Raw genomic sequence first — 26,010 nt, forward strand, 5'->3', positions numbered from 1 at the left:
GAGCTGGTTGATGAACTTGCAGGAGGAGTGAGACGCCGAGCACAGCCGGAGTTAAAGCCCACTAAACACACGTTTCCACAGCGTCAGTGCTTCAGAGTAGATGGTGAAGGACTGGGAATCCAGAAATGCTGGACCAGCTGGTGAAAACCAACACAAGCAGTGATTTATAAACTGGTTTAAAGGGGTTTGATGGAAAAGAAGAGACGTTTTTATCTTATCTTACAGACTTTGTTGATTTCTGTAAATATAATTTCCCAAATGACATCATTTTTCACAGCTGGACACAAGACTGATAAACATGATTCATCAATAATTTAAAACACAGTCCACAACATCGGAACAGCGCTGCACTCATAGCGGCTCTCAGTACCACATGTTCTCCCGTGCTGGAGGCGGTTAATGCTGAGAGGCTGTTCAGAAGACCTGTCACTCAAAATCAGGCTACAAATACAGACTGCAGGTGACCGCCCTCCTCTAAGCCCCGCCCCCTGGTAAAAGCCCCAGAACATTTAAATGTAGTGAATAAAATAAAATGCACACGTTGTCTAAACCGCTTATCCTTCTGGGTCACGGAGGAGCTGGAACTCATCCCAACTGGCATTGGGTGGAAGGCAGGATTCAACCTGGACAGGTCGCCAGTCCATCACAGGGCAGACAGACAGACACAGACAGACAGGTAGCCACACAGACACTACAGGATAACTGGGCCAAATCTGAAATTGCAGAAGGTCTCCAGTATCAGAGCGATCCTAAACAACGATGTCCCCAGATTATCCTGTGGTTTGGGGCGTCTATAATCCCATCTTCACTCCTCCGATCTGCTCCCAGTCCCGTCGGGGTCCAGGCTTTTCCCTGAGGTCATAGCAATGTGTATTTACTGTAGTACGTTTCTCTCTCACTGTCTCTGTCTGTCTCACTGCCAGTGTCTCTCTGCTGTTCCCTCAGCTTTTCTGAGAGGAAGAGCTTTAGTTACACCTCTACATGGACTTTTAATGAGGGTCATTCTTTGGAGATGTTAGACAGCAGAACGACTGGGACTTCAAACAGTTATAAAGAGCTACATTCATCATTTTATAAAGCAAAGGTTGTTTCTGAGGGTATAACGCTGGATAGTGTTGTTACTCAGTAGCAGACTGATATTCTAATATTATAAAATTCCTCCTTCCTGATTGTGACTCTGTGTTCCAGGTGAGCAGCAGTGGGCTGTGATCTACACTCCTGGACGTGTCTGTGCTCTGAAAGGATCATCAGTTGATCTGTCCTGCTCTTATAAACACCCTGAAGGACTCACAGTGAATAGATCACTCTGGTTCATTGAAAGTCAGTGGAAGTTTGGTGCTGAGCCTGAGGATGTACGATGGTCTGATCAGTATGAGGGGAGAGTGCAGTACAGCCGGACCCTGAACTCCAGTAGAATGACCATCACTGGCCTGAGAGAGAGCGACGCTCACAGATACAGCTTCAGATTCTACACTGATGATCCTGACGGCAGATACTCTGGCAGTCCTGGAGTCACTCTGTCCGTCACAGGTAACTCTGGATAATAAAGACCTGCATTCTGACTAATTCCGATATTCCAGTGTCTGTAAGGGTGAATGAGTGGATAGTCTGATAATCTCAGGAAAGGAAAAAGGAAGTTGACCTGTATTATTTCCTCCCTGACTTTACATTATGCAGCGTAAGAAATACCCCGGCAGTGATTTCAGTGTTCAGATACTGACCCCTGGAACAGTGAACCGAGTGTCCATACACATCCCTACTAGATAACATACAGTGAGGGGAGTTAACTGGAAGAGTGTCTACAGATGAAAATAACACTAAACCTTGTTTAAAATCACCTGCAGATCTGAAGGTTACAGTGTCAGATACAGATGGAGGAGTAAAGAAGCTGACCTGCAGCTCCACCTGCACTCTGCCCAACACCACCACCTACATCTGGTACAGGAACGGTCAGCCTGTATCTGACCAGAACAGAAATGAACTGGAGCTGAGAGACAGAACTGTGGATGCTGGCAGCTACTCCTGCGCTGTGAAAGGATACGAGGAGCTCGGCTCTCCTGCCGTCTGTAAGACCTCACTTTAATCTGCCCTCAGAACAGAACAGAACCTCCAGAACGTCCTGCACTCACTCGATCATCTCACTGGCAGCTTCCACTGGATTGCAGTGAACTCATGTTCAGTCACTCTGAGAGACGCTGATTATACAGTTCTAATATAATTCAGTTTGTGTTTTTGATTGTTTAATTTTTTATGCATAATGTTTTTATCTATAATTCATTTATTGTATTTCAGGTGTTTTTGATAAAGGCCTGCAGGTGAAAGTGGAAGGTCCTGCAGTCACAGCGTCAGAGGGACAGACAGTAACACTGACCTGTAGCTCCACCTGCACTCTGCCCAACAACCCCACCTACATCTGGTACAGGAACGGACGGCCTGTATCTGAGTGTGAATCTGCCTCCTGCCCTGTAGCTGTGGTCAGTGAAGCGGTCAGCTACAGCTGTGCTGTTAGAGGCAGTGATCTCTACTCTCCTCCATTGTGTGAGTGCAGATTATCACGTGTATTAATAATCTGTTCAGTAATCTAAAGCAGTGTTTGGGGTGTTTTTCCTTCTCCAGCACATCTGACTCAACGTATTTACTATTAACCAGTGGAACCAGTGGTCAGGAATGATTTATCAGAGCAGAGCTCAGAGACGCTGCCTCCATTATGGGCAGTGGAACGCCACCCTTTTCATTACAGTGAGCAAAAAATAAGAAACAATCGTGTTGAAATAAGTCACAATGTTTTCTCCTAAACACTGAGGCCTTTGATCAGTGAAACCGGAGGGGCGGTCCAGTTTACAGCTGTAGGATCTGTGGCCGTGATCTCCGTCCATGTCACTGGGCGCCGGTTACAGAACCCTTTATACTCCTAACTCCTCCATCAGATTCAGTGCTCTGCCCTCAGCCAGTCAGCAGCGCAGAGAAACACTGGCTCAGGACGCTTAAGGAAACGGTCTTGACCAGTCTAGTCAGTGCTGACAGGCCAAATTTACACGTTGGTTTAAGAACAACTGGCCTCGTTTTTTCCTATCAGAAGGTTCTGGTGCCAGATTTAGCAGAACCAGCTAATATAACAGCTGCTGATGCAGCTGAGGGACTGATGTTTAATCTATTGGAGAAAATTCATGCTGGAAGATTAATTGATAAGCAGATTAAATCAAGTGTAAATGGGACAGAGGCCAGTGCTGGTCAGTAACACTGAAGGGATTTTATATGCTGTAGTATTTTAATCTGGTTTATTTCTGCTGTGAGGATTTGTGATTTTGGTTGTTGTGAACTTTGAACTCTTTAGCTAAAGGTCTGTATATGTTGGTGTGATTTTGCTACAATCCCTTTTATCTTGTGTTGGTCTCTTATTTAGTGTAAGGTGTTGAATGCTGTGCTGATTGAACAGGCTGGTTGTGATGGAGCTCAGTAGGTCTTGTGCTGTTTATCTCCAAGCAGATGAGGTGATGCTGGTCATATGGGCTGTGCAGCCGTTTAGTCATGGGTGGTTTTATCATGTTCTCCATGCTGCCTGTCTGTCATTTTAAATGTGTAACAACTACAAAACATGCATATTAATACATTTGGGGCTCCAGTTTTAGATGTAAATCACTTCATGGACCAGCTTGTACCTCACACTCACCTAAGCTGATCAGGTTGAAGGTTCTCCACAAGAGGGAGTAAATAGCACTGAAGTAGAATAGAGGAACCTGCATGAATAAGAGTTTTAGAACCGAGTCGAGTGATGGTGTGAGGAAGGTCCTAATCCAGGTTGTGAAGGATCGCAGGTATTAAAGCAGTAGAGGTGATGTGGGAGAGTGGAACTGACACAGTGTCGGTAGAACAAGGCAGCAGAGTGCAGGTATGAGACTGGGCCTCTGATTTAGACTGGAATAACAGAACCGCCCCAGCGGAAAAACCACACCAGCCACGTTACCACTGTTAGGCCGCGGCAGGCCTGGACTCACCCAAATCGATTGCAGACCTACCCAATCAAATGACCATAGAATGTTTATTAAGCTGCATTAAAGATGAAATTTGATTGGTTTTCTGTGAGTCCTGCCTTTGACAGACAAAGATCTGAAAAAGCCAAAATGAATTACAAATTTTTGTCATTGTCGGTTTTTGGTGAATTTGGTCCTTACAAAGCTCTTTTACAGTAAAAGCTATAAAGGACATTAAAAAATTAAATGTCTAGTTAAGTTTTTAAGTTTAAGTGAAACTTATTCATCCCAACAGGGAAATTTCACCTCCGCATTTAACCCATCCGTGAAGTGATGCACCACATACACACTAGGGGGCAGTGAGCACACTTGCCCGGAGTGGTGGGCAGCCCTATCCACGGCACCCGGGGAGCAGTTGGGGGTTAGGTGTCTTGCTCAGTGACACCTCAGACTTGCACTGCTATAAATGGTTCAGGAACATATTTCATGCCTGCTGAGGCAGTACGCTTTAGCCTAAGATGTCTGATGGTTTGATGAAGTCTTATTATTGTTTATTTATCACTGCCGAGCAGAAGCCTTGGAATATGTAGGGTGACTGCACTGCTGTCAGGAACAAGCTGTATCCTGATGTTGAGACGTTGTGGGACATGAACTGGCCCTTTTTAACAGGCCTGCCTGAAAATGCATTTCTGTCTATGCCGCCGTGTTAATAAACGTAATAATTATAAATTCAGCAGCTTTTCAAACACCAAACAACTTAATAAAGAATAACAGTGATCCTGCTTCATTGTAGAACAGCTTGATTTATACACGCAACACCTGAATGTTCATCACCTTTCCATTCAGACTCCCCTAAGACCACCAGAGCGGTCATTCTTCCCCCTGGACAGAGAGTGGAGGGAGATTCAGTGACTCTGACCTGCAGCAGTGATGCAAACCCTCCTGTTCTCTCCTACTCCTGGTTTAATCAGAGCTCAGACGTAGAGCTGGGAACAGGACAGAGTTACAGCATCACCAGCATCAGCTCCCAGCACAGCGGACTCTACTACTGCACCGCTCAGAACCAGCTCGGACAGAGCCGCTCTGGACCCTCCCGTCTGGATGTGTTATGTAAGAGCAGTTTGTTCTGTATGATGTTTTTCTCTGGGTGTAAGAAGCTCAGTAACTAGTCGAGTCTCTGTCTCGTTCAGACTCTCCCAGACCTCCATCTGTATCTGAGACTGAGGTTAACGGCTCCGTCACGCTGGTCTGTGTCAGCGACTCCAACCCTGCCAGCTCTTACACCTGGTTCAGGAAGACAGGAGGACACATCACACAGTTTGGAGAAGGAGCCAGTTTAACTTTAGCTGCAGGAGCAGATGGAGTTTTCTACTGTACGGCAGAGAATCCATACGGATCATCCAACTCATCAGAATGGACACTTACATCAGGTGTGTTATGGGATGTTATGCTGCCTTTTTATCAGACTATTAGTCAGAAATCAGGCCTTTTGTGTTTTTCCTCAGGGCAGTGCAGGACAGGTCGGTAGCATCTGCTACAGATTTTCTGCAGGAACAGCAATCGCATCACTTTTGGAGTGGGCGGGGCAAAACAGCTGTAGCCTGACCAGGCGGGGCTTAATTGCTGTAGGCCTAAGGGGCGGGGCTATATTACTGTAGACTGAATGGGTGGAGTTAAACTGCTGTAGAGTACTTTATTCTAAAAGTGTTTATCTGTATAAATGTTCTAAAAGGTTCTTTATCTCTGTTCAGCTGGGCTGTGGAAGCAGTTTGCTGTGTGGGGAACCGTTGGAGTCGGTTCTGCTCTGGTTCTGTCTCTTATTACTGCTGCTGTCTGTCTTCAGTGAGTGAGCTGGTTATTACTATGAAATGCAGTTTTAATCAGGAGCTCTATTTGATCCTCAAATGGAAACTCCTAAAACAGCCTGTCTGTGTTTAATCTGTGTGTTTAGGAGGAAGAGAGGAGCAGAGGGAGGAGCAGATGTTCAGGTACTGAGAATCAACCCAAACAAAACACATTAGATTAGAGCTTCCAACAGGTTAACACAACCTTTCCTTTCCAATTTGATGTGCAGGACTTTGTCTGTCATTCCCACAATGCTGTTCACCTGCAGCTTGCAGCAGTTTTAGGTTTGATGCGTCTTCAAATAAGCGTTTCATTATAGAAGAACCTTCAGTCTGAAGGACAGAACTGAAGCGCTACACACAGTAAATATGGTTTTGAAAGAAAAGAGGCAAAACATGTTGAAACAGTGAGGAATGTAGTTTGTACACAGACTCCTATCTGAAGCCGTCACACCTGCCAGGTGTTTAGTAGGTTTACATTTGTACAGTGTAATGCCTGCAGCTCAGCCTGCTGGAAAAAACAGCTGAGACCAACAGGACATCTTTGCTCCCATCCTCCTCTGGACCACACCGGATAGCAAACAGCATTAGTATAAAGTATTATAGTTCACAAGGAGGGAAAACAGGTGGAGCACCGGTTAATTAGATGGACTGAGTTTGTGCAGCAGCAGCAGGAGGGTCAGTTCATGAGGGTCCGTTCATGATGGTGAGGTGCAGATCAGCCAACAGAGCGCTCTGGTGACTCTAGCAGCTCTGGTGACTCCCATGTGGGAACTCAGGCAGACGTCGCTCAGAGGCTGAAATAAAGAGAGAGATTGATTAACAGGACAGGACCATTTATGGAGAGATATTAGTGAGTAATAGTGCAACAGCTGATATTAGTAAAACGCTCATGTGAACAGAAAAGTTTTGGGTCTAGTTTTAAATGTAGAGAGCGTGTCTGAGTCCCGAACAGAGGTCGGGAGATGATCCCACAATTTTGGGGATACGTAGGAAAAAGCTTGACCCCCTGCCGTGGTTTTTCTAATTTGAGGAACCGTCAGCGAGTCGTTATTTTGGGTTCATATGACTGAATGAATTCACTACGATACTGCAGAGCCATTTAATGATTCACACTTTATCAGAAGGATTTTATACTCTACACCAAATTTAACAGGCAGATGGTGTGAGGATGACAGGATTGGGGATATATGGTCAAAGTTTTTTGCAGCTGCACTCTGGACCAGTTGGAGCTTATTTAATAAGGTGTTGGAGCGTCCAGCTAAAATGGTGTTACAGCAGTCCAGCCTGGAGGTTCTAAAGGCACCAGCTTTTCCACATCATTTAGGGCTAGAGTATTGTCTACTGGACACTCAAGACTCGACAGTGGACCCAGATCAATCTGTGAACTGTTGTTCGCCTTGTGGGCGTCACTAAATCATGAGCAGAGAGCCACCCAGTAGCAGAAGTTCAGCCCTGCACGTTTAAGCCCTCGCCCTGAAAAACGGACCACTTCACTCTGCTCAGCCGCTCTCCGAATTGGAGAGACCCAAGTGCAGAAAGGAGAAGAAACTGTCTGCTGGTCATTTTAGAGATTTAATGACATTTCCAGATCATGTTGGAGAACTCAGGCTTTTATCTGACGATGGGTAGATCAGACGGATCATGTCTGATACTGAACGCTCAGCAGTAACGTTATATCCATAACCTGTAACCATCTAACCGCTGGACTCTGCTCCCGTTATTAGTCAGCGGTCAGATTAGCGGACACAGTGGAGGAATTTCTGTGGTCCTCATTGTGTTTTAATTGTAATTAGACCGCTGGTTAAGAAAGCGAACCTCAACCCCTGTGAACTATCAAACTATAGACCCATCTCGAATCTCCCCTTTATATCTAAGATCCTGGAAAAAGTGGTAGTAAAACAATTCAGCTCCCATTTTCATAGGAATCATCTACATTAAAAATTCCAGTCTGGTTTTAGGCCACATCACAGTACAGAAACAGCACTAGTAAAAACTGTGAATGATCTTTTTATTTTTCTCTGACAAAGGAAATGTGTCTCTGCTAGTCCTCCTTGATCTTAGTGCAGCATTTGACACAGTAGACCACTCTATCCTACTAGATAGACTAGAAAACCCTGTAGAGGTAACAGGAACAGCTCTTTCCTGGTTCAGGTCCTACCTCACTGATCGCTATCAGTTCATTAATGTAAAGGGCAAATCATCTGTCCTTGTAAAAGTAAAGTATGGTGTTCCACAAGGCTCTGTTTTAGGACCTATATTATTCACAATATATGTGCTACCATTAGGCCTCCCTGCGGGAGGTTTATCAGAAACCTCCCGCAGTTATCAACTTCAGTCAGCTGTCCATCTGATCCTACTGAGTTAGATACTATGACCAAATTCTTAGAGGATACTCTTCGAACTACGTTAGACAGTGTAGCTCCATTAAAAAGCAAAATAGTACGGCAGAAAAAACTCGCCCCGTGGTATAACGATCACACTCGAACTCTAAAACAGACGGCCAGGCAACTAGAGCGAAAATGGCGTCTGACTAAATTAGAAGTGTTCCAGTCCGCCTGGAAGGAGAGCCTTATAGACTATAGAAGAGCTCTTACTGCAGCACGTTCAGCCTATCTCTCCTCTCTCATAGAAAACAATAAGAACAATCCCAGATTACTATTTAGCACAATTTCTAAACTAACAGAGAACAAAAGAGTCACTGAACCCCAGATGCCATCAGCCTATAGCAGCAATGATTTTATGAATTTCTTTAGTGACAAAATTGAAAAAATTAGACAATTCTGAACACACAGTTAAACTCCACAAACCTGGTGGCTTATAATTCCAGTCTAGACCCTGAGAATATTAGAGTCACTCCAGATAGGCTGGAATCGTTTACATTACTCCAAGAAAATTAACTAATCAAAATAGTCTCTTCTGCAAAACCATCGACATGTATTCTGGACCCGATCCCTACAGGTCTACTCAAGGAAATCTTACCAGAAATAACTAAGCCTATTTTGTCAATAATAAACTCCTCTCTTAGCCTCGGATATATCCCAAAAACTTTTAAACTTGCAGTAATTAGACCGCTGATTAAGAAAGCTAACCTTGATCCCTGTGAACTATCAAATTATAGACCCATCTCAAATCTCCCCTTCATATCTAAGATCCTGGAAAAAGTGGTAGTAAAACAATTAAGCCCTTATTTGCATAGGAATAATCTACACGAAAAATTTCAGTCTGGTTTTAGGCCACATCATAGTACAGAAACAGCATTAGTAAAAATTATAAATGATCTTCTATTATTCACGGACCAAGGAAATGTGTCGTTGTTAGTCCTCCTTGACCTTAGTGCAGCATTCGACACAATAGACCACGCTATCCTACTAGATAGACTAGAAAACCTTGTAGGGGTAACAGGAACAGCTCTTTCCTGGTTCAGGTCCTACCTCACCGATCAATATCAGTTTGTTAATGTAAAGGGTGAATCATCTGTTCGTGCAAAAGTAATTTATGGTGTTCCACAAGGTTCTGTTTTAGGACCTATATTATTTACAATATATATGCTACCACTAGGCACCATTATCAGTAAACACGGCATAAATTTCCACTGTTATGCAGATGACACCCAGTTATATATATCAAGTAAACCGGATGATAAAATTAAACTTGGCAAGATTGAGGACTGTATAAAAGACATAAAAGATTGGATGTCAAATAATTTTCTGTTACTTAACTCAGATAAAACAGAGGTCCTGCTTCTTGGTCCAAAATTAGCCTTAGACAGACTGTCTAACTCAACACTAAAACTTAACAATCTCTCAGTTTCATCAAGCCTATCTGTTAAAAATCTTGGTGTCATGATAGACGCTGATCTCTCCTTCGACACACATATATCTAATATCACTAGAACAGCCTTCCTGCATCTCCGCAATATCGCTAAATTAAGAAATTCATTATCTCTACAGGATGCAGAAAAGCTAGTTCATGCATTTATCACTTCAAGGCTAGATTATTGTAATGCCCTGCTGTCTGGATGTCACAGCAAAAGCCTTAACAAGCTTCAGCTAGTCCAGAACGCTGCAGCCAGAGTCCTCACAAGAACTAGGAAGTTTGACCATATTAGTCCAGTTTTATCAGCCCTGCACTGGTTACCAGTTAAATTTCGCATTGATTATAAAATTCTATTACTGACTTATGAAGCTCTAAACGGGCTCGCCCCTCAGTACCTGAGTGACCTTCTCTCCCACTATGAACCATCACGCCTACTTAGATCACAAGGTGCTGCTCACTACTGGTACCTAGAATTAATAAAGCTACATCAGGGGGCGGAGCTTCTCATACAAAGCCCCCCAGCTCTGGAATAATCTTCCTGCCAATGTTCGGGAATCAGACACAGCCCCAATCTTTAAGTCTAGGCTAAAAACTTATTTGTACAGTCAAGCATTTGGTGACTAGTCTTCCCTGTCAGGTCTAGACCTGCTGGAGTCTACACTGCTCTGTTTTACTGTAATCTGTGGTCAGCCACTCTTTACAGTACTAACTCTGTTTTTTTCTTCTCCTTTCTCTGCCGAGCTGATCAGCTGCCCATCCTGTGCGCCTGATGCTGTTGCCTCTACTGCCTTGATTGGTGCCGCTGCTCACCAGCCTTCTGGACCGGTTTGACCACCACTGAGCTTCTTGCTGTACAGCGCTGTGCAGTCCTCACCCTCAGATCTTCTCTTTCTTTTCCCACTTTACTATAATACTTCTTACTAATAATGTTCGCTGTCCGGTGTCGACCATAGGAGGATGGGTTCCCCTTCTGAGTCTTGGTTCCTCTCAAGGTTTCTTCCTCTTTTAGGGAGTTTTTCCTTGCCACCGTCGCCGCTGGCTTGCTCATGGGGGCTCGGACCCGGATTTTCTTTCTTCTTTTCTCTTCTCTCTGTAATACTGATTGTTCTGTAAAGCTGCTTTGTGACAACACCTGTTGTAAAAAGCGCTATATAAATAAATTTTGCTTGCTTGCTTGCTTGCTTGCACCATTGTCAGTAAACACCTTATATATATCAAGCAAACCAGATGACAACATTGAGCACTGTGTAAAAGACATAAAAGACTGGATGTCTAGTAACTTTCTGCTACTTAACTCTGATGAAACAGAGGTCCTGCTTCTTGGTCCAAAAGCAGCTAGAAACAAACTGTCTAACTCAACACTTAAACTTAACAACCTCTCAGCTGAATCGAGCTCATCTGTTAAAAATCTTGGTGTCGTGATGGACGCTGATCTGTCCTTCAACGCCCATATAACTAATATCAGTAGAACAGCCGTCCTGCATCTCCGCAATATCGCTAAATTAAGAAATGCATGATCTCTACACCTCTCCTTGGATCACCACCTTATCGTGGTGGAGGGGTTTGCGTGCTTGAATGATCTTAGGAGCTATGTTGTCTGGAGCAAAAGCTCCTGGTAGGGTCTCCCATGGCAGGAGCCAGGCCTGGGGGAGGGGCTCGCCAGCGAGCGTCTGGTGGCCGGGCATTTACTCATGGTGCCCGGCCGGGCCCAGCCCGAAGGAGTTACATGAGTCCCCCCTCCCATCGACCCACCACCAATGGGAGGGGCAGTAGTAGGGGTTCGGTGCGTTGTGGATCGGGCAGTGTCCGAAGGCGTGGGCCTTGGCGTTCTGATCCTCGGTTGCTGAAACTGGCTTTTGGAACTTGGAACGTTACCTCACTGGCGGGGAAGGAGCCTGAGTTGGTGCGCGAGGTCGAGAGATACCGGCTAGATATAGTCGGGCTCACCTCAACACACAGCTTGGGCTCTGGGTCCAATCTCCTTGAGAGGGGCTGGACTTTATTCTTTTCTGGAGTTGCCCATGGTGAGAGGCGGCGGGCAGGTGTGGGCTTTCTCATAGCCCCTCGACTCGGTGCCTGTATGTTGGGGTTTTCTCCGGTGGACGAGAGGGTAGCTTCCCTACGCCTTTGGGTTGGGGAACGGGTCCTGACTTGTCTGTGCTTATGCACCGAACAGCAGTTCAGAGTACCCAGCCTTCTTAGAGTCCTTGGGAAGGGTGCTTGAAAGTGCTCCTCCTGGAGACTCTATTTTCCTACTGGGGGACTTCAACGCTCACGTGGGCAATGACAGTGAGACCTGGAGGGGTGTGATTGGGAGGAATGGCCTCTCTGATCTGAACCCGAGTGGTGTTCAGTTTTTGGACTTCTGCGCAAACCACAGTTTGTCCATCACGAACACCATGTTTGAACACAAGGATGCCCATGGCACCAGGACACCCTAGGCCGCAGTTCAATGATTGACTTTGTAGTCGTGTCATCGGACTTGCGGCCATGTGTTTTGGACACTCGGGTAAAGAGAGGAGCTGAGCTGTCAACTGATCACCACCTGGTGGTGAGTTGGATCAGGTGGTGGGGGAAGATGCCGGTCAGACCAGGAAAGCCCAAACGCATAGTGAGGGTTTGCTGGGAACGTCTAGCAGAAGAACCTGTCAGATTGATCTTCAACTCACACCTCCGTCAGAACTTTGACCAGATATCGGGGGAGGTCTGGGACATTGACTCAGAATGGGCCATGTTCCGTTCCTCCATTGCTGAAGCGGCTGACTGTAGCTGTGGCCGTAAGGTAGTTGGTGCCTGTCGGGGCGGTAATCCTCGAACCCGGTGGTGGACACCCCAGGTGAGAGATGCCGTCAAGCTGAAGAAGGAGTCCTACCGGGCATGGTTGGCCTGTGGGACACCAGAGGCAGCTGGCAGGTATCGACAGGCCAAGCGATCTGCGGCTTCAGTTGTTGCCAAGGCAAAAACCCGTGTATGGGAGGAGTTTGGTGAGGCCTTGGAAAGTGACTTTAAGTTGGCTCCGAAAAGATTCTGGCAAACCGTCATACGAAAGCAGTGTGCCACTAGCACTGTATATAGTGGAGATGGTGTGCTGCTGACTTCGACTGAAGACGTCATTGGGCGGTGGAAGGAATACTTTGAGGACCTTCTCAATCCCACCGACACGTTCTCCAGTGAGGAGGCTGAGTCTGGGGACATGGGAATAGGCTTGTCCATTACTGAGGCCGAAGTCGCTAAGGTAGTTAAGAAGCTCCTTGGTGGCAAGGCTCCAGGGGTGGATGAGATCCGCCCTGAGTTCCTCAAGGCTCTGGATGTTGTGGGGCTGTCTTGGCTGACACGCCTTTTCAACATTGCGTGGACATCGGGGGCGGTGCCACTGGATTGGCAGACTGGGGTGGTGGTGCCTCTTTTTAAAAAAGGGGACCGGAGGGTGTGTTCCAACTACAGGGGAATCACACTCCTCAGCCTCCCTGGTAAGGTCTATGCAGGGGTACTGGAGAAGAGAGTCCGGCTTATAGTCGAACCTCGGATCCAGGAGGAACAGTGCGGGTTCCGCCCTGGTCGTGGAACACTGGACCAACTCTTCACCCTCTCCAGGATTCTGGAGGGTTCATGGGAGTTTGCCCAACCAGTCCACATGTGCTTTGTGGATCTGGAGAAGGCATTCGACTGTGTTCCCCGGGGTATTCTGTGAGAGGTGCTTCGGGAGTACGGGGTACATGGCTCTTTGCTACGAGCCATTCAGGCCCTGTACAAAAAAAGCTGGAGTTTGGTTCGCATAGCCGGCAGTAAGTCAGACTCGTTCCCAGTGAGAGTTGGACTCTATTCATAATTTTTATGGATAGAATTTCTAGGCGCAGTCAAGGGATGGAGGGTGTCCGGTTTGGTGACCTCAGGGTCACATCACTGCTGTTTGCAGATGATGTCGTCCTATTGGGGACATCAGGCCGCGAACTTCAGCTTTCGCTGGATCGGTTTGCAGCTGAGTGTGAAGCGGCTGGGATGAGAATCAGTACCTCTAAATCCGAGACCATGGTTCTCAGACGGAAAAGGGTGGAGAGCCCTCTCTGGGTCAGGGATAGGCTCTTGCCTCAAGTGGAGGAGTTCAAGTATCTCGGGGTCTTGTTCACGAGTGATGATACAAGGGAGCGGGAGATTGACAGGCGGATTGGTGCTGGGTCAGCAGTGATGCGGGCTCTTTACCGGTCCGTTGTGGTAAAGAAAGAGCTGAGCCATAAGGCAAGGCTCTCGATTTACCGGTCGATCTACGTTCCCACCCTCACCTATGGTCATGAGCTTTGGGTAATGATCGAAAGAATAAGATCGCGAATACAAGCGGCCGAAATGAGTTTTCTCCGCAGGGTGTCTGGAATCTCCCTTAGAGATAGGGTGAGAAGTTCAGTCGTCCGGGAGGGACTCGGAGTAGAGCCGCTGCTTCTTCACGTCGAGAGGAGCCAGCTGAGGTGGTTCGGGCATCTGGTTAGGATGCCTCCTGGACGCCTCCCTCGGGAGGTGTCACAGGCGAGTCCACCTGGAAGGAGACCCCGGGGAAGACCCAGGACATGCTGGCGCGACTATATCGCCCAGCTGGCCTGGGAGCGCCTCGGAATCCCCCTTGGAGAGCTGGTGGAAGTGGCTGGGGAAAGGGAGGTCTGGGCTTCATTGCTTAGGATGCTGCCCCCGCGACCCGAACCCCGGAGAAGTGGAAGATAATGGATGGATGGATGGATGATCTCTACAGGACAAAGGAAAGCTAGTTCATGCATTCGTTACCTCAAGGCTGGACACTGTGATGTCCTGCTGTCTGGACGTCCCAGCAAAAGCCTCAACAAGCTTCAGCTGGTCCAGAACGCTGCAGCCAGAGTCTCACAGGAACCAGAAAGTTTGACCATATCAGCCCAGTTTTATCAGCCCTGCACTGGTTACCAGTTAAACTTCACATTGATTATAAAATCCTATTACTGACCTATAAAGCTCTAAACGGACTCGCCCCTCAGTACCTGAGTGACCTTCTCTCCCACTATGAAACATCACGCCTACTTAGATCACAAGGTGCTGCTCACTACTGGTACCTAGAACTAATAAAGCTCCATCAGGGGGCGGAGATTCTCATACAGAGCCCCCCAGCTCTGGAATAACCTTCCTGTTAATGTTCGGGACTCAGCCTCAGCCTCAGTCTTTAAGTCTAGGCTAAAACTCACTTGTTTAGTGGAGCCTTTGGTGATTAGTCTCCCTGTCAGGTCTAGACCTGCTGGAGTCTCTGCTGCCCTGTTATACTGTAATCTGTGGTCAGCCACTCTGTACAGAACTGACTCTGTGGTCAGCCACTCTCTACAGAACTGACTGTGGTCAGCCACTCTGTACAGAACTGACTCTGTGGTCAGCCACTCTCTACAGAACTGACTCTGTGGTCAGCCACTCTGTACAGAACTGACACTGTGGTCAGCCACTCTGCCCATCCTGTGCGTCTGATGCTGTTGCCTCTTCTGCCTTTATCGGGCGCCACTGTTCACCAGCCTTCTGGACCGGCTTGACCACCACTGAGCTTCTTGCATTACAACGCTGTGCAGTCCTCACCCTCAGATGCTCCTCACCCTCAGATGCTCCTCACCCTCAGATGCTGCTTCACAATCATGAACTAATCAAGTTAATCGCTGCTTCTCTTTTCCCACTTTGTACTATAAACTTTATACTAATAACGTTTGCTATCCGGTGTGGACCGTAGGAGGATGGGTTCCCCTTCTGAGTCTTGGTTCCTCTCAAGGTTTCTTCCTCTTTAGGGAGTTTTTCCGTGCCCCTGTCGCCGCTGGCGACGCTCATTGGGGCCTCGGACCTGGATTTTCTTTTCTTTTCTTCCTGTAATACTGATTACTAACTCTGAGTGGCACTCTGACAGATCATCTGTGCCAAATGTAGTCCCACCCAACTCAAATCAAACAGAGACAAAAGGCAAAAATGTAATTTTAAAGAAATTTTTTCTCTGACAGTTCAGAATAAAAATATCACAAACTATAGATCATAAAAGAAAATCCTGAAAATGAGCAGACAGGGGCTTTAACGTTTCAGCACCCTCAGCTTAAACACTGTACCTGTGTGAGAATCTCTGACTGGTCCTGAATAGAAACTGAAGCTGTTTCTCCTCGTCTCTCTGAAAGGCTCCGAAGTGTGGAGACGACACGTACTCGGCTCTGAACCCCAACGCCAGGTCCTCCGACTACGACACTCTGACTGTGAGTCTGCTGTGTGTGTGTGTGGGAGAGTGTGTGTGTGGGAGAGTGTGTGTGTGTGTGTAGCACCATGCCATTGTCTGTGTGGCTCCTGGAAGTGCTCCAACCTCCCAATCTGCTTTAGCGGAGTATTTTGGAGTCTTAACGGTTTCTGTTAAACGCTGCCTGTGGGCTTGATTTGTTTACATCTGCGCCCTGATGTGTACATGGCAGCTGAACTGAACATCAGCAGAATTCTTCAGTTTGTTTTCTTTCTCAGATTATGTCTCCCTCTCAGCTCAGGGACACCCACCCACAACCCGGGGTGTCTCCCAGCCCCGCCCTCCCCAATAAGAGTCTCCGTAAAATTATTAATGAATTAACAAAATTTAATCAAATCATCAACTCCGTAGTTTAGTTTCTGCTGTGAAACAGGTGTGAATTTAAAAAGATCTGCCAGTTGTGAGTCGTTACATTGTTTAATGCAGCACCTTCAGAAATCCCTTTGAAGTAGCCTTATAATGTCAGATTAGCCTGGTACTAATTTCTGCTGGCTTCACTGTGGAGATTTGTGTAATTACATCTGATGCCAAGTCTAAATCACTGACACGGGAAGCTTGAAACAGGCCGAAAATACCACGGATACTTTTTCACTGTTTTCTTATTGAGCTTTGTTCTCAAATGTACATGTTGCTGAGCTGCTGCCTCTAATTTTCAAATGCATCCAATCCTGCCTCCAGTCGGCATCAGAGCCGACGTTTTAAAGAACTCCTGCCTCCAGTCGGCATCGGAGCCGACGTTTTAAAGAACTCCTGCCTCCAGTCGGCATCTGAGCCGATGTTTTAAAGAACTCCTGCCTCCAGTCGGCATCGGAGCCGATGTTTTAAAGAACACCTGCCTCCGGTCGGCATCGGAGCCGATGTTTTAAAGAACTCCTGCCTCCGGTCGGCATCGGAGCCGATGTTTTAAAGAACTCCTGCCTCCGGTCGGCATCGGAGCCGATGTTTTCAAGAACTCCTGCCTCCGGTCGGCATCGGAGCCGACGTTTTAAAGAACTCCTGCCTCCAGTCGGCATCGGAGCCGACGTTTTCAAGAACTCCTGCCTCCGGTCGGCATCGGAGCCGACGTTTTAAAGAACTCCTGCCTCCAGTCGGCATCGGAGCCGACGTTTTAAAGAACTCCTGCCTCAGCAGTCAAAGATATGACGTACATATGTGACCCTTCTACTGGCTGTTTGTCCGCCCTGGTCAGTGATGGACACCAGATTGGGATGATGCAGTTTTATTAGCCTGTAATGAGTCTGGCAGCCACAGCATGAGTTTCTGTTCGTGCTCCGGTCAGCGTTCAACACGGCCTTCTACTGCCCAGGACTGCAGTGGTCTAAATATCTCCAGAATAAACCAATGACCAGACGTATAATTCATGAGCATCATACACTTACCTTTACAAACCGCTACGATGGTGTAGTGGTGGAAGTGCTCGTGTTTTCATATGTTCAGTTTTTAGATTTATACCACTCTACATTTTACATTCACATCAGGGTCAATTGTCACAGCATCAATATGAATTATGTTTACAGCTACATCCTTTTCCAGTTAGTGGAACATCAACAAGGTAAAATATGAAATAGTGCCATCTGGTGGTGAAGACAAAACATGGCCTCCAGACCACATGGTGAAACTAAAAATAATGGAGTTAAACCAGCCAGCAGCGCTGAGCTCATTCACTCTGTTCTAATCCACATTAAAACACCAACATCAAAAAATGAGGGAAAGACGAGAGTTCCTGTGAAGAGAAGAGCTGATTCTGCAGGTAGAGAGTTACAGTAGTCTAAACCCCTGAAGGTGAAATCGTGTAGAAATGACTTTAGAATTTTATTACAGACTGAAGATCAGATTTGACTGAAATGCCCGTCACTGATTCTGACAGTCAGGCTGCAGGGGGCGTTCAGTTCTGTGAGCTTGTGTTTTTACCCTCAGCCTGTTAGAGACTCTCCCAGTGACACGTACTCAGCCCTGAACCCTGAAACCAGGACGTCTGATTACGACGCTCTGACTAAGTCTGCACTCTGTGTGTTCCTTCATTCTCTGGTTGAGCTTCATAAAAGTCCCTAAGATCTCCTGTTTTCCAGGTTGTCCGTCCTCACCCAGCGATGAGAAGAGCTCCAGAGAACGAGAACTAACAGCTGTTCATTTACTCTTCATTCACCACTGCAGCTTCAGCTCTATGGACAGAACATTAAAGAGGCGTACGGAGGATTTCTGAGGATTAAAGAGCTTCTAGAGCTCAAAACACATCAGATGATCTCCTAAAGTCAGAGAGATTCTCTCAGATCAGTCAGAGGAGCTTCTGTTTATGAAGGGTCTTTATTCACTGTAGTGCTGTTATACACCATGATGATCCAAACATGGACCAGAACCAGGCGGTTCTGATCGCTCAGTGTGAACAGAGTTGAGATGATTTGGATCCAGTTTGAGTAAAAATGTCACTGTGTAAATCAGATTTATTAATGTAGAGTTTGTATATTTTCAGTTGCTTCTCTGTAGTTTTCCTCTTGTTCTCATTGTTTAGGTTAGTAGATCCTCTTAAACTCTTTTCTAGCTGTGCTGTCGTTGTTCTGAATGTGCTGCTAAAACACCGATAATAAAGTTTTGAAGCAGCTTCTGTTTCCTGTTTAATGAACAGCTGAGAGATTCTTCAGTGTCCCTGTTTAGCCCCGCCTCCTCATCAGTCTCCCCGTGTAGCCCCGCCTCCTCATCAGTCTCCCCGTGTAGCCCCGCCTCCTCATCAGTCTCCCCGTGTAGCCCCGCCTCCTCATCAGTCTCCCCGTGTAAGCCCCGCCTCCTCATCAGTCTCCCCGTGTAAGCTCCGCCTCCTCATCAGTCTCCCCGTGTAAGCTCCGCCTCCTCATCAGTCTCCCCTTGTAGCCCGTCTCATCACCCGCGGTTTGGCGCTCAGCTGCGTGTCTCCGTCGCGCTCTGTGCTGTGGACTCTCAGTGAGGAGTTAGCTTAGCAGCTAAAACACACAGCTCTACAGAAAAGTGGCTTTAGGACTCGAACACAGAAAAACCCCAACAAAAGCCGCTAATGTTGATCAGAAGTTCAGCCCCCGGCTCAGCAGGACATCTGGGTGAGTTTATTTCACTGTTTCTCCTCAGAAAACCACCTCCTCTGTTTCAGCGCTCAGCAGCTCATCACGCTAATCCTCGTTAGCTTTCCTGGCAGGACGGCTCAGTGTAAAGCGGGTTTAACTCGGCTAAACGCTAATATAACGCGCTAAACCCACACGGTACCGACCCGTTTCACTGGGTTAAGGCCGGTTCCACTGAAAGCTGTGGAGGAAAATGTTCTGTTCTCCTTGTTGGATCTTACAGTTTGTGTTCTTTAGCGCCCCTCAGTGGTGGAACTCTGCACTGCACAGAGCTCTTCAGGTAAAACCTTGGGCTGTTAGTGTCAATGAGTGTCGTGTACTTTAACCATTAGATTTGGAATTAAAATCGATCTATTTTAAACGAAGTGTGTTATCTGGTCCTGCTGCATCAGTGATCTCTGATCGAGCAGCGCTGCAGTGGAGGTTTAGTTCCCTGTCAGAAAAGCTCTACTGTAAGTAGCTTTCATAGTTTTGATCCTCATCTGTCTATTTCAGCAACAGTAGGAATCCCATCCGATGCCGACGCATCCGAGGAGCTCACGCTGCCAGTTTTCCGTCTTGTTGGAGTCGTTTGATTGGCCGGTTGAGCTGTAGCTGAATGTCCTCTAAATCCAGACAGACGCTGCGTGGCTTTAGAAATCGTGGTCTAAGCTGATTCACTCAGAATAATGTGCTGTGCACTGAGTACTGGGTGAACAGAGAAGGGTCCAGCTGCAGAGCTGCAGCCCCGCCCTCTCAGCCCTGGATATGATGCGACACAGTGGTCAAAAGGCTCAGTAGCTGCTGTGTATTGTGTTTATTACTCAGAGGGCACAGAAGGCGGTTTCTATAAACCCTCAAACACCATCACTGCACACACGGTTACATTGTGGCTGCGTTGTGATGACCTGTTGTTGGTGCCCACAGTGTTGAAATGCAGCTCCTCAGAATGTTGTGCTGTTATCTGAGATCATTCTAGGAAGGAGTGTTAATGTAGTGGCAGCGTTGTCAGAACGTTGTTATGAACTCCTAGAATCCATCATAAGTTCCATTATATGGTGTGTGTTGTGATGACACTGTGTGGTAGAGTCACTTAATAATTAGGCTGTGACAGTGTTGAGACGACCTTGTTCAAACAACGTAAACAGCACCACATTTTCACAACGTTGTGAGAAAGCAGACGACATTGTGTGTTTGCTGGTTTTGTCCCCAGTGGCTCCTGACTCCCTACATAGTGCACTATGTGAGTTATGAAATTAGGACTCAAACGTTGTGCACTGCCGGGAGGGAATTGTGCAAGTGTGGCTGCATCTCAAATGGCTCTGTTAGACATTATACACTGTTTGGATGCCGGAGTCATTAAGACCTATGTAGTTCACGACATAGGAAGCAGGGAACCATCTGAGATCATGAAATAAAAGCAATTGAAGGTGGAGAAGGAGAGATTGGCCATGTGAAGAAGCAGCTGATCAGTACTTATTTACAGCTGTGTTTGCTTAACAGCAGCACCGAATTCTACTTTAGTACTGAAAGAACCAAAAATACTATAAATACAAATAAACAGTAAAAGTAAAGTCACTCAGAAGGACTTTGGTAGGAAATGTCGACTTCACGGCACGCGGTATCAGCTGGTATCAGAACGTTGGTATTGGTGAATTTATATGAGGTGGAGTAAATGAGCGCAGAATCAGCCCAATACCAGATATCAGTACCGGTATCGATGCGTCCCTAATTAGTACTGATGCAGTCTGTTAGTGAGCTGAGCAGCTTCCACTGTGAGATGATTAGGCCCGTTACAATTACTGCATCATCTCCCACTTACTTGAAGTGAGGAGCAGTTATTTGAGCTGATGGCAGCTTTTTAAACTGACTGCAGTATTTTACACACTTCACAATTAATGTCAGCTAATGTGGTTTTCATCACACCCATAGTCCTCCATGATGATCAGTGATCAACCAATGAGTTCTTCTTTATTGGCTGGAATGTTTTGAAAAGCATCTGAAGTGTTCAGTGTTTTGTCTGATTCTCTGTGCTTTGACTCCCATTTTTGTAAAGCTGCTTTGTGACAACATCAGTTGTAAAAAGCGCTATATAAATAAATTTGATTTGATTTGATTTAAGCTGGTTTTAACTCTCCACACCTGCACTGTCACCAAATAAAGTTTGACAGCCGATCAGCTCATAATGTGAGAATGATGATGGACGGTTTTAAAGTCCTGCAGACTCAGAACGGCTGCTTATGACCTTCAGCTTGACCTTAAAATAAAAACGACAGTTTCCGCTAAATGGTGAGTGCAGCGGCTCTGTGTGTGTGAAGGGTCGGTCATGTGACTGACAGTGTTAGTTTAATAGTTCTAGACGCTGATGGTGTCAGATAAGCTCATCTCTCTCTAATGCTGGTCTTCTGAGCTTCTGTTCCATCACCAGCTCCTCCTCTCTTTTGTAGTACTTGGCTCGGCTCGTTGACCCAGCAGCAGGGGAAACCCACCGCTCAGTGCTGGCTGAAACTGCCGGGATAGCAGGTAGGTCATCAATAACCACACATCTCTACATGACCGTTGGCTAGGTGTGAAATACGGGGAGCCCTAGGCATCTTGGACCCCCCTGCCATGACATATTTGCAAAACTTACCCAAATTTGCCAAGAGTTTGGTGTAAAGAGTGAGCTCTTCCACATTTGTCACACTGAAGGCAGAAGAGATGTGTAAGATTTCATTTCCAGAAGAAGAACTGTTAAACCAAAGCATCAGTCCCCCTATGATGAGTGAGTTAGGACCCCAGGGTGATTTGAAACGCTGCCGTTTGGCACTAACCCTACACAACTACCCCATAACCCAACCCAGGGTAACTCCGTAAGCACATATGTTGCTTATCTACACGTTAGTCCATCACCACTGCCATGGCCGTACCCGAACGAGCCGGTAGCAGAAACTCTGGACTGTTAGTGTTTAACTTGATGCACAGCGAGAGAGCAGCGTTTGTTCTGATGTCCATTCCCACCAAACAGACGACCGGTTTTGGGCTTGAACAGTGGAGGTTTTAACAGCATTTGGCTCTGTTTTTAGTCTGGATTCTTAGTTTTAAAAACCTGCTCCCATCTAAAGGTTCTCTAAGCTGGCTTTAGCTCTCTACACTCAGACTATTATTGTGTGGAACCAAATTAAAGAAGCTGTTTGCTGCTGTTCAGATGTTTAGGCATGAATGTATGTAGCCTGCATGAGATTCTCTGAAATGAGAATCGCTGGAGATACAAGCCTTGTATTGCTGCAGTGGTGATGGGCAACGTGAACTCGCTGGTCAACAAGACGGACGAGCTTGCAGCATTAGTGAGGAACAAGAGGATCTACCGGGAATGCAGTCTCTTCTGCTTTACAGAGACTTGGCTAACCGCTAACATCCCCGACGCTAATGTAAACATCCCCGGATTCGTCATGGTGAGGGCGGACAGAGACTGCGCGCGCAGTGGCAAAGCTAAAGGTGGTGGGCTCGCTATCTTCATTAACAACAGATGGTGTAATCCTGGACATGTGACTGTTAAAGAGACTGTCTGCTGTCGGGATGTTGAACTGCTTGCGGTGAGTTTAAGACCATATTACATCCCGCAGGAGTTTTCACACGCCATTGTTGTTTGTGTGTACTTGCCCTCCCGAGCGGACGCGGAAGTGGCGTGTGACGTCATACACACGACCATCGCTAGGCTTCAGACACAACACCCGGATGCCTTCATCGCGCTGTCTGGTGACTTCAACCACGTCACGCTGGACTCCACACTGACCTCATTCACCCAGTATGTGGACTGTCCCACCAAGAAAAACAGGACAATTGACCTCCTGTATGATAACATCAGTGATGCCATCCCTCTGCCCCCACTTGGAAAATCTGACCATAATCTGGTTTTCCTGGTACAAACCCTGTGTAATGAGGCAACCATCAACAACACGCTCCTTCAGGAAGTGGTCTAAGGAGGCAGAGGAGACCCTGAGGGACTGCTTTGCATCCACAGACTGGAGTGTGCTGCATGACTCTCACAGCAAGGACATTGAGGGGGTAACAGACTGCACAACTGACTATCTGAACTTTTGCATGGACACTGTGGTTCCTGTAAGAACTGTTCGCTGCTTTCCTAATAACAAGCCCTGGATCACAAGTGACGTAAAGGACCTCTTAAACAAAAAGAAGAGGGCCTTTAAAGACAAGAACCAGGAGGAGTTGAGGAACGTTCAGCGGGAACTCAAGTCCTGCTTAAAGGAGGCTAAGGAGACCTACAGAAAGAAGGTTGAGCAGAAGTTACACGACAACAACATGAAGGAGGTCTGGGACAGTATGAGGACAATCACAGGATGCAAGCCAAAGAGTGACAGTGTAACAGCTGGAGGTGTGGAGAGAGCGAACGAACTCAATCTCTTCTATAACCAGTTTGATTGTCCTGTTTCATCCTCATCTGCTTCTGTCTGCCCTGCCATCACAGCAACCTCAGCCTCTGCCCCTCCGGACACCTCACTCCCTCTTCTCCGTGCTGCACAGATCTCCCTCCCACAGGCTGTCAGCACACCCAGTCCACCCCCCCCCCCCCCCCCCCCCCCACTTCTCTGCAGACCAGGTCACAGGGCTGCTGAGGAGACTCCGCTCTAGGAAGACAGCTGGACCTGACAAGGTGAGCCCGAGACTTCTTAAGGCTTGCGCCTCTGAACTTGGGGTACCCTTGTCAAACATCTTCAACATGAGCCTGCAGCTGGGGAGGGTTCCCACGCTGTGGAAAACCTCATGCCTGGTCCCTGTTCCCAAGAAACCTCACCCCAGTGAGCTCAACGACTACAGGCCAGTTGCGTTGACGTCCCACATTATGAAGGCCATGGAGCGACTGCTTCTCCCTCTTCTCAGACCCCAGGTACAGCATGCACTGGACCCTCTCCAGTTTGCCTATCGGGAGAGGATTGGTGTCGAGGACGCCATCACCTACCTCCTCCACCGAACCTACTCTCATCTGGACAAGGGGAATAGTGCTGTGAGAATCATGTTTTTTGATTTCTCCAGTGCTTTTAATACCATCCAGCCCCCACTTCTCAGAGACAAGCTGGTGAAGATGCAGGTGGATCCTCACCTGGTGCATTGGATCACGGACTATCTCACCTGCAGACCACAGTACGTGAGGCTGACTGACGGTACATCTGAGACTGTTGTCAGCAAGCACTGGAGCACCACAGGGGACTGTGCTCTCCCCCCTTCCTCTTCACTCTCTACACATCAGACTTCCAGTACAACTCTGAGATGTGCCATCTGCAGAAATTCTCGGATGACACTGCCATCGTTGGATGTGTCAAGGGTGGTCAGGTGGAGGAATTTGTTGCTTGGTGTCGACTGAACCAACTGCAGTTGAACATATCCAAGACCAAGGAGTTGGTGGTGGACTTTCGTAGGTCTGGACTACCCCTGCAGCCAGTCTCCATTGAGGGGGTTGATGTGGAGACGGTCAAGACCTACAAGTACCTTGGTCTGCATCTGGACAACAAACTGGACTGGTCAACAAACACGGACACCCTGTACAGGAAAGGACAGAGTCGGCTCTATTTCCTGAGGGGACTGCGGTCCTTTAACATCTGTAAGAAGCTTCTGCAGATGTTCTACCACTCAATCGTGGCCAGCATTCTCTTCTATGCTGTGGTTTGCTGGGGAGGCAACATGAAGAGAAGAGATGCATCAAGGCTGGACAAGCTGGTCAGGAGGGCCGGGGCAGTGGTGGGAGTGGAGCTGGACTCTCTGGTAACAATAGCAGATAGGAGGACTTTGGATAAACTGCTTTCTATCATGAACAATGATAGTCACCCACTTCACACCATCATCATGAAGCAGAGGAGTGTGTTCAGTGGCAGACTGCTGTCACAGAGCTGCACAACAGACAGACTCAGAAGATCATTCAATCCGAGAGCCATCAGACTCTTCAATTCCTCCCATCGGGGACGGGAGGCTGCTGCTGACTGAGTTTAACCCAGTCACACTACATGGACATTATTCAACTACTCAACCGCTTAATTATTTATTCACAACACTTCCCCAACCTCTCTTACACTCAAGCACATTTACTTAGGGTGTGGCATTCATATATTCATATATTCACTTTACAGAATTATGTTTTTACATGTACATATTAATAATTCTATGGCACATCAGTCACTTTTATAACTTTTGTAACCAATGTCGTTTGCACTTTGCACTTTGATCTGTGAATTTATTTATTGGCTGTTAGAAAAATCTACTGCACTGCTCCATCTACAGATAGTTCTTTACCTTGTACAGAAAGTTTCTATACCCTTATATATTTTCTATTGTTCTGTGTTTGATGTTGAATATGTTTCCTACTGTATTGTGTTGGTGCTGCTGGATGCCTAAAATTCCTTCGGGATCAATGAAGTATCTATCTATCTATCTATCTATCTATCTATCTATCTATCTATCTATGACCAAAATAAAGACGTCTGTTTCTGGTAAACGGTCACAGCAGCCGCTCTGCGTGGGTGAAGTGTTGGTCACGTGATTGAGGGCGAACATTAGTGTGAATATAATCTAACAGCTCATGGTGAAGATGAGCTCATCTCTCATGTGCTGGTTCTCAGAGTTTCAGTTACCAGTTTTCATTAAAAGCACATCCTAAAATGCCTGTTTTGAAATATTCCTTAATGATTATTGAGAGAAAACTATAAAATCTGTAGTTTCTGTCTTACTCTAATTTACTGAATTGAAAAAAATAAAAGGAAAACGGCCGAAGTAAAACACAAAAAATCAAATGTTTTATTTCTCTTATTCTGCACAGTGACAACTGAATCTAATCTAAACTCGGCAAAAAAATAGGAACTGTACTGTAACAGCGAGAGAGCAGCGTTTATGATGGCCACCAAACTGGTGAAGGTGTTAGAAGTTGAATATCAGGACCCTCTGAGCTGAAAGGGGAGGAGTGACGACAGACCACACAGTGCAGATCACGTCTTCAGTGTCTCTGCTGACTTTCTCTCTGCTGAGATCAGAGCAGTTCATAAGTGTAGGAGAGT

The 26,010-nt window shown here is 46.7% G+C and overlaps 1 protein-coding gene across 1 annotated transcript; it reads left to right on the forward strand.

Annotated features, from left to right (window-relative positions):
* Window positions 1-1,199: 1,199 nt before the first annotated feature.
* LOC119263599 (myelin-associated glycoprotein-like) lies at window positions 1,200-18,498 on the forward strand. Its single transcript, XM_037539162.1, has 7 exons — window positions 1,200-1,530; window positions 1,845-2,066; window positions 5,162-5,401; window positions 5,723-5,813; window positions 5,923-5,959; window positions 15,787-15,861; window positions 17,969-18,498. The coding sequence occupies exons 1-7, from the start codon at window positions 1,416-1,418 to the stop codon at window positions 18,017-18,019; spliced, it is 831 nt and encodes a 276-aa protein (XP_037395059.1). The 5' UTR covers window positions 1,200-1,415; the 3' UTR covers window positions 18,020-18,498.
* The last annotated feature ends 7,512 nt before the right edge of the window (window positions 18,499-26,010 follow it).

This window comes from Pygocentrus nattereri, chromosome 6, assembly GCF_015220715.1.
Source record: "Pygocentrus nattereri isolate fPygNat1 chromosome 6, fPygNat1.pri, whole genome shotgun sequence".
Classification (NCBI taxonomy): domain Eukaryota; kingdom Metazoa; phylum Chordata; class Actinopteri; order Characiformes; family Serrasalmidae; genus Pygocentrus; species Pygocentrus nattereri.

Bases quoted from the DNA above. Each gene is read 5' to 3' on its own strand.
- LOC119263599 (XM_037539162.1), top strand. From the start codon at position 1,416: ATGACCATCACTGGCCTGAGAGAGAGCGACGCTCACAGATACAGCTTC. The intron at 2,067-5,161 runs GTAAGACCTCAC...TGTCTCGTTCAG, and splicing joins GCTCGGCTCTCCTGCCGTCT to ACTCTCCCAGACCTCCATCT. The intron at 5,814-5,922 runs GTGAGTGAGCTG...CTGTGTGTTTAG, and splicing joins ACTGCTGCTGTCTGTCTTCA to GAGGAAGAGAGGAGCAGAGG.